Source organism: Anser anser, assembly GCF_964211835.1.
Source record: "Anser anser genome assembly, chromosome: 24".
NCBI classification, from domain to species: Eukaryota; Metazoa; Chordata; class Aves; order Anseriformes; family Anatidae; genus Anser; species Anser anser.
In genome coordinates, this window is record NC_139745.1 from 2942405 (window position 1) to 2956706 (window position 14302).

At 49.9% G+C, this 14302-nt stretch overlaps 1 protein-coding gene across 2 annotated transcripts in view; it reads left to right on the forward strand.

Annotated features, from left to right (window-relative positions):
* The window catches only part of LOC310885991 (uncharacterized protein), a 239033-nt gene that overhangs the window by 166820 nt on the left and 57911 nt on the right, over nt 1-14302 (forward strand). For both annotated transcript variants that reach the window (XR_014575067.1, XM_083809973.1), the window contains one exon: nt 551-662. Coding sequence is in view for 1 of the 2 variants with exons in the window: in XM_083809973.1 (XP_083666099.1) it covers nt 551-662 (112 nt within the window). In the remaining variant the exon portion in view is untranslated. The remainder of the gene's footprint in view (nt 1-550; nt 663-14302) is intronic.

A 14302-nucleotide genomic window follows, 5' to 3' on the forward strand; every position in this document is an offset into this window, starting at 1 on the left:
GATCAACACAGTCTCATCCCAGCGCTGGGATGTGTAGCTGCAAGGGGCAACAGGAGCTGCACACAGCTGCTTCTGGCGTCTTATGATCTGGCTTCTTCCCTGGGGCTCAGGGTTTCTCCCTTCGTTATTCCAACAGCCTCTCTCCTGCTGTCATCTGCAACTGTGTGGGTCCCTGGGTCCTTGCAGGAGGTGCAGGGAGTGGGGTCTGGCTGGCCCCTGGAGCCTGAGGGACCGATTCTGTTATCTTGACTTCTGCACACAGAGGGGCTTCACTGTTCACGCCGAACAGGAGCAGCGTGCAGAACGTTGCCAGGACCCAGCAGCCGTTTCCAGAAGAACATCGTTTCTCTGAGTCCTGCCTAGATCACAGAGAGGGGAAAAATCATTGATCTCCTGTACATGGCAGCTTATCTCAGGGCACTGTGGGTGAAATTTCTTCCTTATCTGAAAGGCCATTGAAAGACCCATGCACTGCTTGTTTCATATAAAACTTCAGGCAGATTTTGGTCTGTGCACACAGTGATTTTAAATTTTTTATTTTTTTTTCCAGCCAGCATAGAGAAAACAAACCCCAGCCCTGGAGCAGAAGATAAGCAGCAGAATGCCCTTGCACCTTCTGATTCATACAGCTTAGGTTACATCTCAAGGGACCCAAGGCCAGGGTGAGTATAGATCTGAACTGAAAGCAATGCTGCCCTGTTAATAACATTGATACACAATTTCCATCTGCCTGTTAAGAGGAGAAGGGTGTTTTTCAGCTAATAGGGTGTTTTTTTCATGTAAGATGCCAAGCGACAGTTCCTTCGCAATGATGCATAGTGTTTGGTCTGGCACAGAAGGCTGTCTGATAATAAAATGCCATTTCCTCCTCTCCTCCCTGCCCCACTGAAATCTGTGTTTGATTAGCACCTACGTCTTGTCAGAGCTGGCACCGCAGGCTTGAGAGCAGGGCAAAGTGCCACCCCAGCAGATGGACGTCGGTGCCAGCACTGCTGCTCGCACCAGGGAGGGCTCCGGAGGTCTGCAGCCCCCCCCCCCCCCGAGCCGTCAGGCTGGCAGTACCAATGCTCACTCCCGCTGTGGTGAAGCAGGCGATGACTGTCCCTCTGCAAAATAAGTTTCAGGTCAGCATTGGAACAAGCTTCTGGCTCAGGTCTGCTTTGGGACTGGGCTGGCTTCTTGCAGCACGTGGTACCTTGTCCTGCAGCATCGCTCCATGGGTGCCTCCTGGTGATATGTGCAATAATTCCTGCTTTCTGAAGGTCTGGCTTGGTTACATTCCTGGGAAAGAAAGACATTAGGACCTCCTAACAGCCCCTTCTTTGTAGCTAAGCTACAAGGGGACACACTCTGCCCCAAGCCATCCAAGTGAAGGTGGTTGCTTGCTTCTGTTTCCATCTAAATCACCCCAGCCCTTATGCACCATGCAGAGAGATGCCCAGCCGCCTTTCACATGCTGTCCTGCCAAAAAGCCACCTGAGAGATTTTTGATGCTCCTGGGTGCAGAGCTGGAGCTGCTGTTGTCCTGAACTGTGAAATCACACGTGTAGCATGACTGCATCATGCTGCCTGCAGGTGTGGTCTGTGCATGTGGGATTCATGTCATCAGGTCCCATAGACTTGTACCTGTTTAGATTTATCATTTATCATGAACCTGCTCTTCATTTATAGTGGGTGGGACTTTGATCCTCCAGCCTCCATCTACGGGTTCAGGGAAATTAAAGACTTGGGAAGCCCGTCTACCAGTGCAGACGGAGGCAAAGAAGTTGCTGAGTACCTCAGCCTTCTCCATATCTGTCGTTGCCAATTACTCAGATATAGAAACTCCCTCCTGATACAAGAAATTAGCCACCTATAATCACTTACACACTCCTATTTTCACCCCTCAGTCTGTTTTCACAAATGTTAAAGGAGCATGGTGGCTTCTGGGGACTCCTCCTGTCACCCCAGTGCAGCATCCCGAAGGAAGCTGTGTCCTCCCTCTCTCGTGCTCTTCCTCGAGGCTCTGCGCAGAAGGGATGCCACCTCTTACACAAGGTCTGGGGGATGGGAAAGAAGCACTCACACAACCCCTGAGAATCGGCAACAGATTTCTTTATTGCCGGGACATCTTGCAGGTCAGCCTGCGAGATGTCCATGGTGTTTGGTGGCTCCAAGCTAATGCCCGGGATGGAGCCTGAGCGACGAGTAGGGAGCTCGCCGGGCACTCCTCCGATGCTGTTGGTGCGCTCGGATGGCACAGAGCGAAGACATGCCGGGGTAGCCACAGATCTGTTCTGGCCGAGGTGGATCCACTTCCGTCGTTTCCTCCACATCTGGTGGATCCACCTCCATGGGCCCCACGGTGTTTGGCAGAAGGCTAAGCCAGTCCTTTCCTGGGACTGCCCAGACGGGATGCCTTCCGTCCGGAATGTTTTCAGGCCAGGGTGCCGAACCACGGGGTCGTCCAGTTCCACCCCTAGGCCCCGTGCCGCTGTCCGTTTCATTTCCATGAGTGGGTCCAACGCTGCCATCTGGTTTATGGCCATGGCTGGGTCCCACGCTGTGTTCTGGACTATGGGCATGCCTCTGCTCCCCGCGGCTGTCCGGCTGACACTCCTGCCTTCTCCCCACGCCACCATTGCGCCACTGGTAAGGCCCAGGCCCCCTGTCGCTGTGCAGCTGAGGGGCTGGCCTGTTCCCCGCGTCGTTGCGGTGCCAATGATAACGCTTATACGTGTCTGTGGGCTGGGCGCCAGAGGTCCCCTGGGCACTGGTGTCTCTTGTGCCGCAGGCGCTATCCCTCTGCCCATGACGCTTCTCGTTAGCTGCCTTCCTTCTTGGTGCTTCCTTGGACGGCACTGCTGTCCTCGCACACCAAGGAGGGCCGCTTCTCGCCTTGCTCCTTCTAGCCTTCTTCCTGCCGCGTCCGCCGGCTGTCAGAGGACGTAGTAGCTGAGCGAGTGGTGGGCCAGCTGCAGGGGTCCTGTTTTATAGGGCCCGGAGCAAAGGCGGGGCAGCGGTGGCCACTGCCACCTCAGCAAGCCTCTGTGATGGAGTGGCCCACGCGTGGCCAAAGGCAGCTGTGGCTCCACACAGGTCTACCCAAAAATTCGTACCATATGACTAAGTGCACAGTCCAAAGGCTTCCTGAATTCTGACAGGCTTGGTGCCGTGACTGCGTCCCTGGGGAGCCTGTTCCAGTGCACGACAACCCTCTCAGTGAAGAACCTCTTCCCGATATCCAGCCTGAACCTCCCCTGCCGCAGCTTGACACCATTCCTTCGGGTCCTATCGCTGGTCACTAAAGAGAATAGGTCGGCGCCTGCCCCTCCGCTCCCCCTCGTGAGGAAGCTGCAGGGCGCCATGAGGCCCCCCCTCAGCCTCCTCTTTTCCAGGCTGAACAGGCCAAGTGACCTCAGCCGCTCTTCATACGTCTTCCCCCCTAGGTGGTCCTTCACCATCTTAGTAGCCAAGGAAAGGTTGGACCTGGTGTGCAGGGACATGGTTTAGTGGGTGACACTGGTAGTAGGGTGATGGTTGGACCAGATGATCTCGAAGGGCTTTTCCAACCTTAATGTTCCTATGATTCTATGATCATCTAGGACCTGGTCCTCCTGGTTGCAGTTGTGGCTGGCAGAGTACTTTTTGCACCTGTCCTACTCTAGATCAATATTGAGGTTGGGAGTGGGGCTGGGCAGGAACTCTGCTGTTATTTTGGGTCATTTTGCCCTGTAATCACTGCAGCACAGCGTGGCAGCGGCACAGAGAACGACTCCCACTTCTCTCCCTGCCACCTCACTTATATAGGTTCAATCATGTTCTCACTAGAGGCAGTCGAGCTACATTCATTGCACAGTTTGTTTGTGAGCTTGGCATTTTTCATCATTTAATAATATGCAGCAAACGGTTTTTCACACTCTTAGAGCAGCCCCATAAAGCACTGCAACGAGCTTTGGCAGTGATTTTACTCAGCACATTTATTGCATCAGTTGTTAAATAGAGCTGTTTGTGCATCTTAATCAGAAACCTGCCCCTTGTTTTGTTTCCACTAATAGGGGAGAGGGGAGTTGAGGACAAAAAGGGTTATGGGGGGGGACCCCAGTTGCTTCAAATTGCCATATCATACCTTTGTTGAATCTCTGCTGGAGGTTCAGCCCCTGTGTTTTAAGGTATAGGGAGCTCTGTTGTTAATTAGGAGCAATTTTAGTCCTGTTTTAGGCAAATGACCTCATTTTGTATAATAACAGTGTATTCACACTGGTGCTATTAGCAGTGTATTCACAGGGTGTCCAGGCAGGCTGTGGCTGGATGTTACCAGGTCTGGCATGGTTTTCTGCTCTCGATATCACAAACTTCTCAGCATTGCTGTGTCCCAGGTGACTCAAAGCTGGCAAGGAACAGGCACAGATCTTCATGGCAGGCAATGCATGTTTCTCCAGCTCCCCAACATTTCCATCTGTCTCTGGACGGAGTGTTGGATGGGGCTTGGTTCTTGCGTCTGGCCAACAGTGGGATCAGCAGCTGGGACCTGGGCGAGTGGTGGGAGCTGCTGTCACTGGAGAGCAGGACGTCTTCTGCTGGGTGTTGTAGCCAGCTCTTACCCTCTTTGTATAGCTCTAACCACTAGATGGAGGCACAGATTGATACTCAGGGAGTGCAAGTTCCACCATGGAAATAATTATAATCCCCCATTTTCAGAAATGTTTCCTCCTGGGGTCTCTCAGTTTGCCTATAGGATCTACAAAGTTCAGTAGACAGGCAGGATCGTTATAGAGACTAATTCACCCATTGTGAAAGTACAAGGAAAGAAACAACAAACACCAAAACGGCAATGCTGGTATGGGATGCTAACATGGGACCCGCTGCTCCGACATGGTGCCAGCAATTGTTCTGGCAGGACTGCAGTGACATGGCCCCTAACCCTGGTCTTGTCCTCTCAGCTGCTTCTGCACAGCCTCCCTGCCTGCTGCTCGTGGCTGTTTCGGCTATGGTCACTTCTGCTCTCCTGCACGCTCCAGTGGGGTGGCAGTGGGAGCATCTCCATCACCTATGCTCCAGTTAGTGTTGCTCTAACTCGTGGCTAGTGCAGCCCAAACCAACCCTTCTGAGACTTCGCTAATGGGCTTTCGCAGGAACATCCATGCAGCAGAGCATGGCTTGTTGCCTCTCTTCCCTCCTCCTGGCTGGGCAAAGAGCGTGGTCTGAGCCTCGTGCACAGCATTCGCCGCACCAGCAGGGCTCTCTGCTTATTTGAACAATGTACCCTCCTGCAACACCCACGTAACCCTTCCAGCGTGAGCAGTCGCGGGACAGCTCCAGCTTTCTGGAGCAGAGCTGCTCAGAGCCCTAGGTGAGCTGCTGGCCAAGCTGGTCCTCTCCTGTGCTCTGTGAGCTACAACAGTTTGATGCATGTCATGAGCCTAGAGCAGCACATATTGGTAGGGGAACCACAAAAATGATGAAAAGGTTTTGAGAATTGGGCCTGTGAGAGACAGGCAGGCTCAGGCTGAAGGAAAGATGACTGTTTGGAGGCAGGAGTGCTGTTTGCAACCGGAGAAGAAGCTGTTGTGGGGCAAGTGGGGAGAAATTATCATCATTAGTCACTGACAACAGCATGAGAACTAATGGGCTGGGCTGCAGCAGGGAAACTGCCGGTTAAATGCTAGGAGAAACATTATAGCTCTGAGCAAAACCGGTGCATTTCAAGCTGATGGAGAGAGTCCATGGCATCCCTGCTCCCAGAGATGGTCAGCACTGGGCAGACCTCTCTCTTGAAGAGAAGAAAATGCCAAGCAAAGCTCCTCTCTCAGGTGCAGAAGAGACCAATGGAGCAGGAGCAGTGGCCCCCTTTCATGCCCACACTGGCCAGCAATGAGGCACCAGCACCTGTCCTGACCTGCTGCCACCAGCACAGCTCACACGAGGAGGGGGGACCACAGCTGGTCCCGCTCCGAGGCAAAGGGTCTCCTCACTCGGGCTTTGCAGCTGACTTCCTTCTGCCACATTTCATCCGCGTTGCTTCGCTGCTTGTGGCATGGTGCCTGCTATTTTTGCTACAGAGCAAACCTCATTTAGAAGAAAATCCTGCTGCTGGAGTGCTGGCACAAGATGCTAGAAGGAGAAAGCACCACGGGTAGTCAGCATAACCCCTTCCCCGGTCAAGAGCACTTTCCTCTCCATGCATAAGCCTTTTGGCATCACTGAAATAACCGGGACTGAGATCCAGCTGTTCGACATGTCTACCCTAACCGAGCTGCACGTGCAGCACCAGCCATGAGTCTTTTTTGGACGATTTTCTGACCAACGGCTGAAAAAGCTGCAATGCAAATGCCAGCCAGCCAGCCAGCAGCTCCCATGATCCAGCTGAACAAAGCTGACAAACTTCATTTTTAGCTCTCATCTCAGGACCACACGCTGCAAAGCACAGGGAAATTAGCGTCATTAGCGAGGAAACACAGCAGGAAGACTCAGGCCAGTTGGGACATAAACTCCTGGCTCTGAGGTTCAGCTCTGTGGCAGTGTCCAGAGACAGAGACATATTCAACCCGTGACCTAAAGGGACATTTTATGCCTGTCTTCAAATCAAAGCTACACCTATACTAGCAGAGATGAAGCAGCAGAGTCTTGCAGAGCATCTCTGTTTCCCCTGGAATAAAGAATTATGCCAGTATAAAGTATTTCTGTAAGGGAATGTGCTACTTGCATAGTTATTAATTCATTATTGGTCATGGCCAAACTCACTCCTCTACTAAGTCATCTATTAAATGAGCCAAATGAAATGTATTAACACAGCGTTGATCATTTAAGTCTTTTACCATAAAGAAACAGGCATAATGGAATGGAAGCAGAAGTAATAATTTCTTGCCCGGCTTCTGGTCCATGTCCTGTGCTCACAGAGCCCTGTGTTATGGCTTTAATTGTTCCTGAAGCTTCTTCCCTAACAGGCATGGCAGAGTGGCTGGGGGGGGGGGCGGAATTTTCTGGATTTTTGTTTAAAGACAAAGCGAGTTTCCCTATGGACCCGGCCTGAAGTGACTGAAACTGAATCGGAAAAATAGAAGCACGCCTTGAAATAGCTCTGAGGACTGGTTAGCCGGGAGGAAGAAGTTCTTATCTGGCCAAGACGTGTTGTTGCCACATTGGCACTCAGGGGACGGTTGGGCAGCACCCAAGGGAGGACCTGAGCCCTTTGGGGCGCTCCCTAAATCCAGGGGAGCGGAGGCCTCGGGGCCCGCTGGGGCAGGCCGCAGGGCTAAAAGCCACTCGCTCCTCAGGGCCAGAGTCAGCAGCAGGCACAAGGCAGCTCCTCGCCTCCACTAGAGGTTGCCCCAGTGTCACTTTTTCGGCAGGAAGCTGCACGTCCCCAGAGGGAAGTGTCTAATCACCGTTTTGTACAATTAGACTCAGCCTTTATGGAGCTCTGATCATTTATGTACGCAGAGCCGAGTTTGTTTCTACTGGAGATAATTTAGCCTCTAGGTAGATGGGGATTTTTTTGTGTGTGAGGTTTTTTATTCTGAAGTTGTTTGATGGAGAAGTGCTGCTCTGTTTCCTTCCCTCTGCCAACCAAATTAAGAAGAAATCAAAAATATATCTCGAGGCAAGGCAGGTCTGGGGCAGCAGCACTGCAGACCAAAGGCCCTCACCTCTGAGAGCCCCGCAGACACGGAGATGGCAGCTGAGTGATGTTTCAAGGATCTCAGTAGCATCTAAATCTTACATTTTCCCACGTAAAATGGCAGACAGGTCCCTGAGTGTTAGGCCATGTCAAAGATGCCCAAAGCTCTCAGCTCCTAATGAAGTTAAATAAGATTTAAGCTTCATGGGTCTAAATTACTTTAAATGGGACTTACAAGATTAAGCCGCAGAGACGCGGGGGAGCACAGCCCTTCCTTTCTTCCCATCTTTAATTCAGCGTGGGGACAGACAGCGGTGACGGGAGCCTGCTCGGCGGGGGCTCCGCCATGTCTCCAGGAAATGTTCCTCAGTGCCATCCGTCACCCGGTGACTCAGCCGGCGATGTGACGAAAAGAGCAGCAGCAGCGCCTGGCCAGGTGGGGAGCGAGGCAGCGGCTTGGTGCGATAGAGCTATCACGGCCAGAAATCTCCGTCAGGTCCCTGCGGTGCAACGTGGTGTTAAATCTAAGCTGGGGGGAGAGGGGAGGTACCGAACACGGAGCACCTCAAGTATGAAAACATCAATTAATCCCCTGTTTTCGCTCCTGCGTCAGCACAGTGCCCCGGGGAGCCTCGTCCGCCCCTCACCAGCAATCAGCCTATATCAAAGCATCATTAACCATTGTCAAGTCAAAGACATTTTGATTATAAACGAGTCCTAGCGCAGACTTGGAAATGTTTTGCCATTTGCACTGCGCAGTCCTGACATGAAACGAAGCAGCACATGAATTTCTGTCCCGAAGGCTCTATGGGATTTGCCCCATAACTCCACCTCCTTTGCTGCTACCTGCAATCAAATATTTATTTATTGATATTCAAGAGCTCATAAAATGCTAGGAGAATAACTCTGGAAACACCATTAAGAAGTCGTGTAGTCCACCTCTCTACCCACAGAAGGATCAATTTTAATATCCACAACAGATATTTTTCCTAAACTGCTCCTACAGACCTTCAGTGATGGAGGTGGTATGTTCTCCACAAGCATCCTTTCTAGTGCTTCACCATCCTTACCGATATTACTGCTACATGGTTTTACTGTCTGAATCTGCCTCCATGCAATTCAAATAAGCTCCCTCTTGTCCAGTTGATGAAGGATTTTGCATTTACTGGACAAGAGGGGTTGTCACAATTCACCATTGGCAGGTTTACATTTCACTTCAGTGGAGCTCATGAAAGTCTGCAGCCTGAAACGAACATTGATTTTTCGGAGTGTGTCTGGGTTTGCTTTTTGTTATCGGGATACGTCTTGCAAAAGTTGAACTAGAAGTTGAAATATCTCTCATATTCATAAATCCAAACCTTTTGGCACTTTGCTGTTGTTATTGCTAGTGGACATACTGATGATTTTGGTTTTTAAAATAAGATATTTAAGCAGAAATTGACTTTTTCCATGGAAAGTTTAATCATGATGCAGTTTTTCTATTTTTTCAATCCAAATTTTAAGATGAAAATATTTGGCTAGCAGTAACCAAAAAGGGTTTAATGGAGTGGATCTGTCTGGAGTGTCACAAGTTTTCACGAAAACTTTCAAAAGTTAGGGGGGGAAGGAGGTCTTTGCCCCTACATTTATCCGCCAAGATAAACGACCTGATCTCTGAAGTACCAGTCATGCAGGGGCTCTCTTCAGATGCCTCCTGTGAGTAAGCTCTCAAGAAGATAAATGGAGGTTTCCCAGCCAGCAGCTTCTCACTTCAGAGAAGCAGTGCATAGGAAAGCTCTGTGCTGCACTGGCCTTTTCATTACTTTTGAGTGGCACTTTTTTAAATACACGGCTGTAAACATAAATTCCCCTCACCCCCACCCCTACGCTTCTGGAGGTGGGGGCAGAGGTTTAGCAGCCTTCTCCCCACCCTTGGTCCAGTGGTTGGGACAGGAGGAAGGTTTCTGCACACGACATTATGGTGGCTTCTGGAGGAAATATGTCCTGTGTCGTGAGATACTGCCCGAGGGAAACTAGGCATGGGTGAGGCTAAGCTATTGGGCTATGTCCCCGACAAAGCCATCTTCATCACAGCTTCTCGTGTCCCAGAAGACCATTCTGGACTCTCCCAAACTTTAAACCAAAGTCTGAACCTCTCACACACTCATTTTCTGCCCCTGGCTTTCTGTTGCTACCACCAAGCCTCTTCCTTTGTATCCATGCCTGTGACAGGAGAACTGCAGGGAAACATTTTCTTGAAAATGTTATGATGAAAAAAAAAAAAAAAAGAAGAAGAAGAAGAAAATCAGTTATTTGAAGTGGCTGGGTTCTGGAGTGTAGGAGCTTGTTTGTTATTTATTTGGATGAAAAAAAAGCACAATTCATATTGTTCACAGCAATGAGGTGACAGTAATGGCCCAACATATGCAAAACATATGCTTTCCCATCCGGCTGCTGAAAACAGCCCTTATATTTTTATTCCAAGGTCAAGAATTTACCAGGGTGTACAGATAAGCTTGTGTTCATCTTCAGTGAGGAAAGACTGGATGTGAACAATTTCAGAAGCATCCCCTAAGTCTTATGCAGGCAGATTTCCCCAAAGAACAGCTTCTCCGAGCTGCCATGCACCAGGCATCTTCTGACAGTGAACCACGATGCATGTGATCATGTGCCCTCCTGGATGCATTCACATAACTCATATTCCAAAACCGGGTGCTGTGCAAAACAGACAGAGCTGGGATAACGTAGGAGGGACAGCAGTTTATACTCAGACAACTGCATTTGAGATCATTTGGGGGCCGTAATTACCAGGGCTGGAAGAAGGGCTGTGAAGCATCTGGCGTCTCTTCTGCTGGTCTTCAAGGCATTCAAACCATGCCCAGGCTGTGCACAGACCAGGATGAAGTCGGTTTTGGCTGGGCACTGGGGTGGCTGGAGCAAGAGTCTGGGCTAACAGATACAGATGGTCCAGCGACGTCTTCACGGCTCAGGGTAGACCCTTGAGCCTTGCTGCTCAGCAATGGGGGAGTTAAAGTCTCTTCACCGCCGATGCTGACCCTGAAGAAGGTTTAGTATGTCTCAACAGTGTTTACTACAGAATAAGAGGAGGTTATTCCCCTCTTCTGCAAGGAGGAAGGAAAGTCTGTCCCTTCCCCGCCGGGTGCTGGAATCACGACTCTGACAGCTTTCACCAGAGGAGACCCATGACTGCCACTGTCAGTGGCCCTGCATCAGGAGCACAGTAGTTCATAGTCCTGCAAGCTCGGACATCTTCAGACGTCAGTGATTTCCTCGTGACCAGGAAGATCTCAGAGTGCAGCTCACCGGGCAGCTCCAAAATCCAGAAAGCCAGCACGAGGCCCAGGCACCACTCCAAAATTGAAATGAAATTTGCCTGGGATGCTGCAGTACGCAGGGAAGTTCTGGACTGCCAGACACTGCAAACTACAGCACAGGAGATGTCCTTCCTTCTGACAGTGCCCGTCTCCAAGTTAAATTCTCCCGTTAAACTGTTGCGGTTTGCTTTTCTCTTCACTTAGATGCTGAGTAGAACAGTTTCCATCACATGGCTGTGTAAGTGCATGTATCTTTTTTCCCATTTATGAATGTCTGCTGCCTGATCCTTTTTTTTTCCATTTCAAGAATGGATTAAAAGAGTCCTTTTAAGAAGCTGGAGCATGTTTCCAAGGCTAATGCAGCCCCAACCAAGCTGTGCTTTCATCAAGGTAGTTCAGTCTTCACCGCAACATCTCTTAGGCTTATTAAATCAACCTGGTCTCCTGAGGGATACTTTAAATGAGGGTAAAATACCGCATTAAGCAGTCCAGGAACTCATTTGATTTAATTTCATTTTTATTTAGTTTCTTTCTCTGTCTCCTCTAAGACATAAAAAAGAAAGGTTTGGAGATGTTCTAAAGATGCTCTTTTAAAGCATCATTGAATATAATAATTCAATGAAGCCTTAAGAATCTGCCTTTCTTAATAGTCACAAAAACAGTGATCTAGCCTTTCTTTCTACCTTTTCTCTTTCCTTCTTTTACCGCATAGACGTGATGGCACAGAACTGTGACAATGTCTCTTGTTACTAAACTTCCATTAACTTTTGCAAAGTGCATAGTGGAGCACATTTGCAAGAATGCTGTAAAACATTAGACTAAACAGCAAAAATAAATTATACTTGTCAAGTAAATGAGCAAAAGACACTGCTTGATACATTACCCAGCTTTTTGCTGAGGGAATTCCATATATGTGCAGCACAGATTAACTTGCCAAACCGTTGGATTTAAGTTTTTGTTTTTCCCCAGCAAACTTCTTGATTGTTAGTGCAAATTGATTGAATTGTGGAGAAGGAGACTGGCATCACGCCGTGTGCCTGTGCCTGTGTTCGTGCCTGTGCCGCTGTGGCGTGCACATCTGTCTCCAAATAAGTTTGATAAAGGCAAGTGATAACGCAGGGTGTGACATGAGCCTAAGGCAGACATCCAGGAATCCAGTCCAGGAATGGATCTACAGGAAATCATGTTTTAGCTCTGCTCTTCCCAGAGTGACCTGCAGACACTGCTCTGTCCCTGGCCCAGTCAGGCGTGAGCTTGCCCTTCTGGAAATTGTGCTGCTGCTGCAGGTGTGGATGCTGCAGTCGGACCTGGCTCTGCCTCCTCTACACCTTCTTCCCACCTCGGGATGAGGTTCTCAGCTGCTGTAGGGAAATGTGCTGGTAGTGATCAGTACTCCTGATGGGCTGGAAATGACAAGACAGGGACAGACCCGTGGCTTTTCCACGGGTCAGCTGGCCTGGAACAGCCTGAAAGGTGGAAGAATAGGAAGGACGGGGTCACTGACATCAGCCCGTGGGGACATTTTGCTTTCTCTTTTCTCTGTGGCCCCTGAATTGCCATTCAGTAGCTCAAGCGCCTCATCTGAATTCAGCGGCTGATGGTCCTTATCTACATTTCATGCAAATCAGCCCAAAGACTGGATTCTGGCTGCTTTCCAGTTGAGGTTAAAAGTCTCTCTGTCTCTTGCATGCCCACACCAGCCCTCTGGTGGTCTTTAGAAACAGTTAAACACACGCATGTCTTAGCACGAGTGACTTCTGAACCTTGGCTCGAGGAGCAAGGTTCAAAACAAGACTGTGCTGAACTGCGCTGCTGCGTCCTGGGCCTGAGCTACCTCCCCTGAAGGACCAGAAAGTGATTTTTGGGGGCTAGTTGGGCCTGAATGAGCCGTTTGTCCTCAATTCCATGTCTCAGCAGCTCTCCCGCTCCCAGCCCTGACCTGTGTTTTTGCAAGACCCCATGGATGCACCTCGTCCTGCGGGGGTCCCGTGCCCTCCCCAAGCCTTGGTGTGTTCCCAAGGAGATGGTACATGTTTCAGCTGCTCCAAAGAGCAGCACAGACAAATGCATAAGGCATTGGCAGGAGAAAAGATGTGCTGCTCCTAATTCATTCAGCAAATCACCTGCTGCTCCGTGCCTCAGTTTTCCCAGTTTTTGCCTGTTTAAGCTCTTTGTTTAGTCTCTCTCTTTGCATGTTTGCACAGTGCCAAGTACAGAAGGTGCCTGGTTTTGCTTTGAGTTCTGAAATGCTTCCATAAGGCAGACAGTAACTCTTCAGTGTCAGTGTTTTAATTGCCAGGATCCCTGAGGTTTCTCTGCATACCCCTAGCAGAAGCCAGTGCACGGGGCTGACCTCTCCCGGCTCGCTCGTTGTGCCTGGCAGACTCTTTTCAATTATTTTCTCCCCATGTTGCTGTTTACATTTTGTGCTCGCATCCTTTGCAGCATTTCCAGTCACCTTCCAGCAGCCTGAATGCCTTCTAATCTGAAGTATATTTCAGCCTTATCTCTATCAAAGCAGAAGGGTAGGGGAGGCATCCTCATTCCAGCTGCTCTTCAGCGACCTGATCCATAAGGAGGCTGAAGCCATCAGCTGCTCATCTCAGCTTTCACCGGAGTTTGAGTAAGTTGCAGACGATTCTTCTGTCAAGAGCACTGAGGACAAAATGAAACTTTCTCTTTTTCAGGGCTGCACGTTAATCTCTTCTCAACGTGCTTGGAAATGATTGCGTGTCATGTTTCATTTCAGGCTGTCAGTGAGTTTACTCAGTCCCCTTGCAAAGAGCCCTCCTGCGGCAATCCGATAGCTGCGGTGTGCGATCTCGGGGGGCAGGTCAAGAGCCTGGTGCTTTGCTGAAGCAATTGGGTGGGTCTCCATCTACACCAGTGTAAACTGGGATTGGAACTGGGACTCACTCTCTCTGTAGAGCATTATCTCGGTTGCCTCCTGTGGTTCCCCTTGTTCTTCTCTTACTTTCTCCACGTGTAAGTGGGGATTGGGACCCCACTCTGCTCCTCTCTTCCCCTTCCATCCGTGCAGATCCGTCCATTTCTCTCCTTGGCTAAATGGATCCTGAGCAACAAATCCCTGAGGGTCTCAGTGGCTTTATCCTTGGCCATGGCCTGGTTGGGGTCTGCTGGTAGAAGAGGTCTGTGCCCGGCACTGATGGGTTACAGAAGGGCCATTTCTTTTGAAAGCAGAGTGAGGCCTCGTGTCCTTATTTTCCATCTTCACGTTTTCCAGTTTTTACCCAAATCCACCAGGTTCTGTTTATTGTCACCTGGAACATTTGCTGATTTTTTTTTATATTAATCAGCCTCTGAGTTGCAGCCAGCCACTGCAAACAAAGCCCCACTGTCACACTGACAGTGAGAACTCACTTCTCTT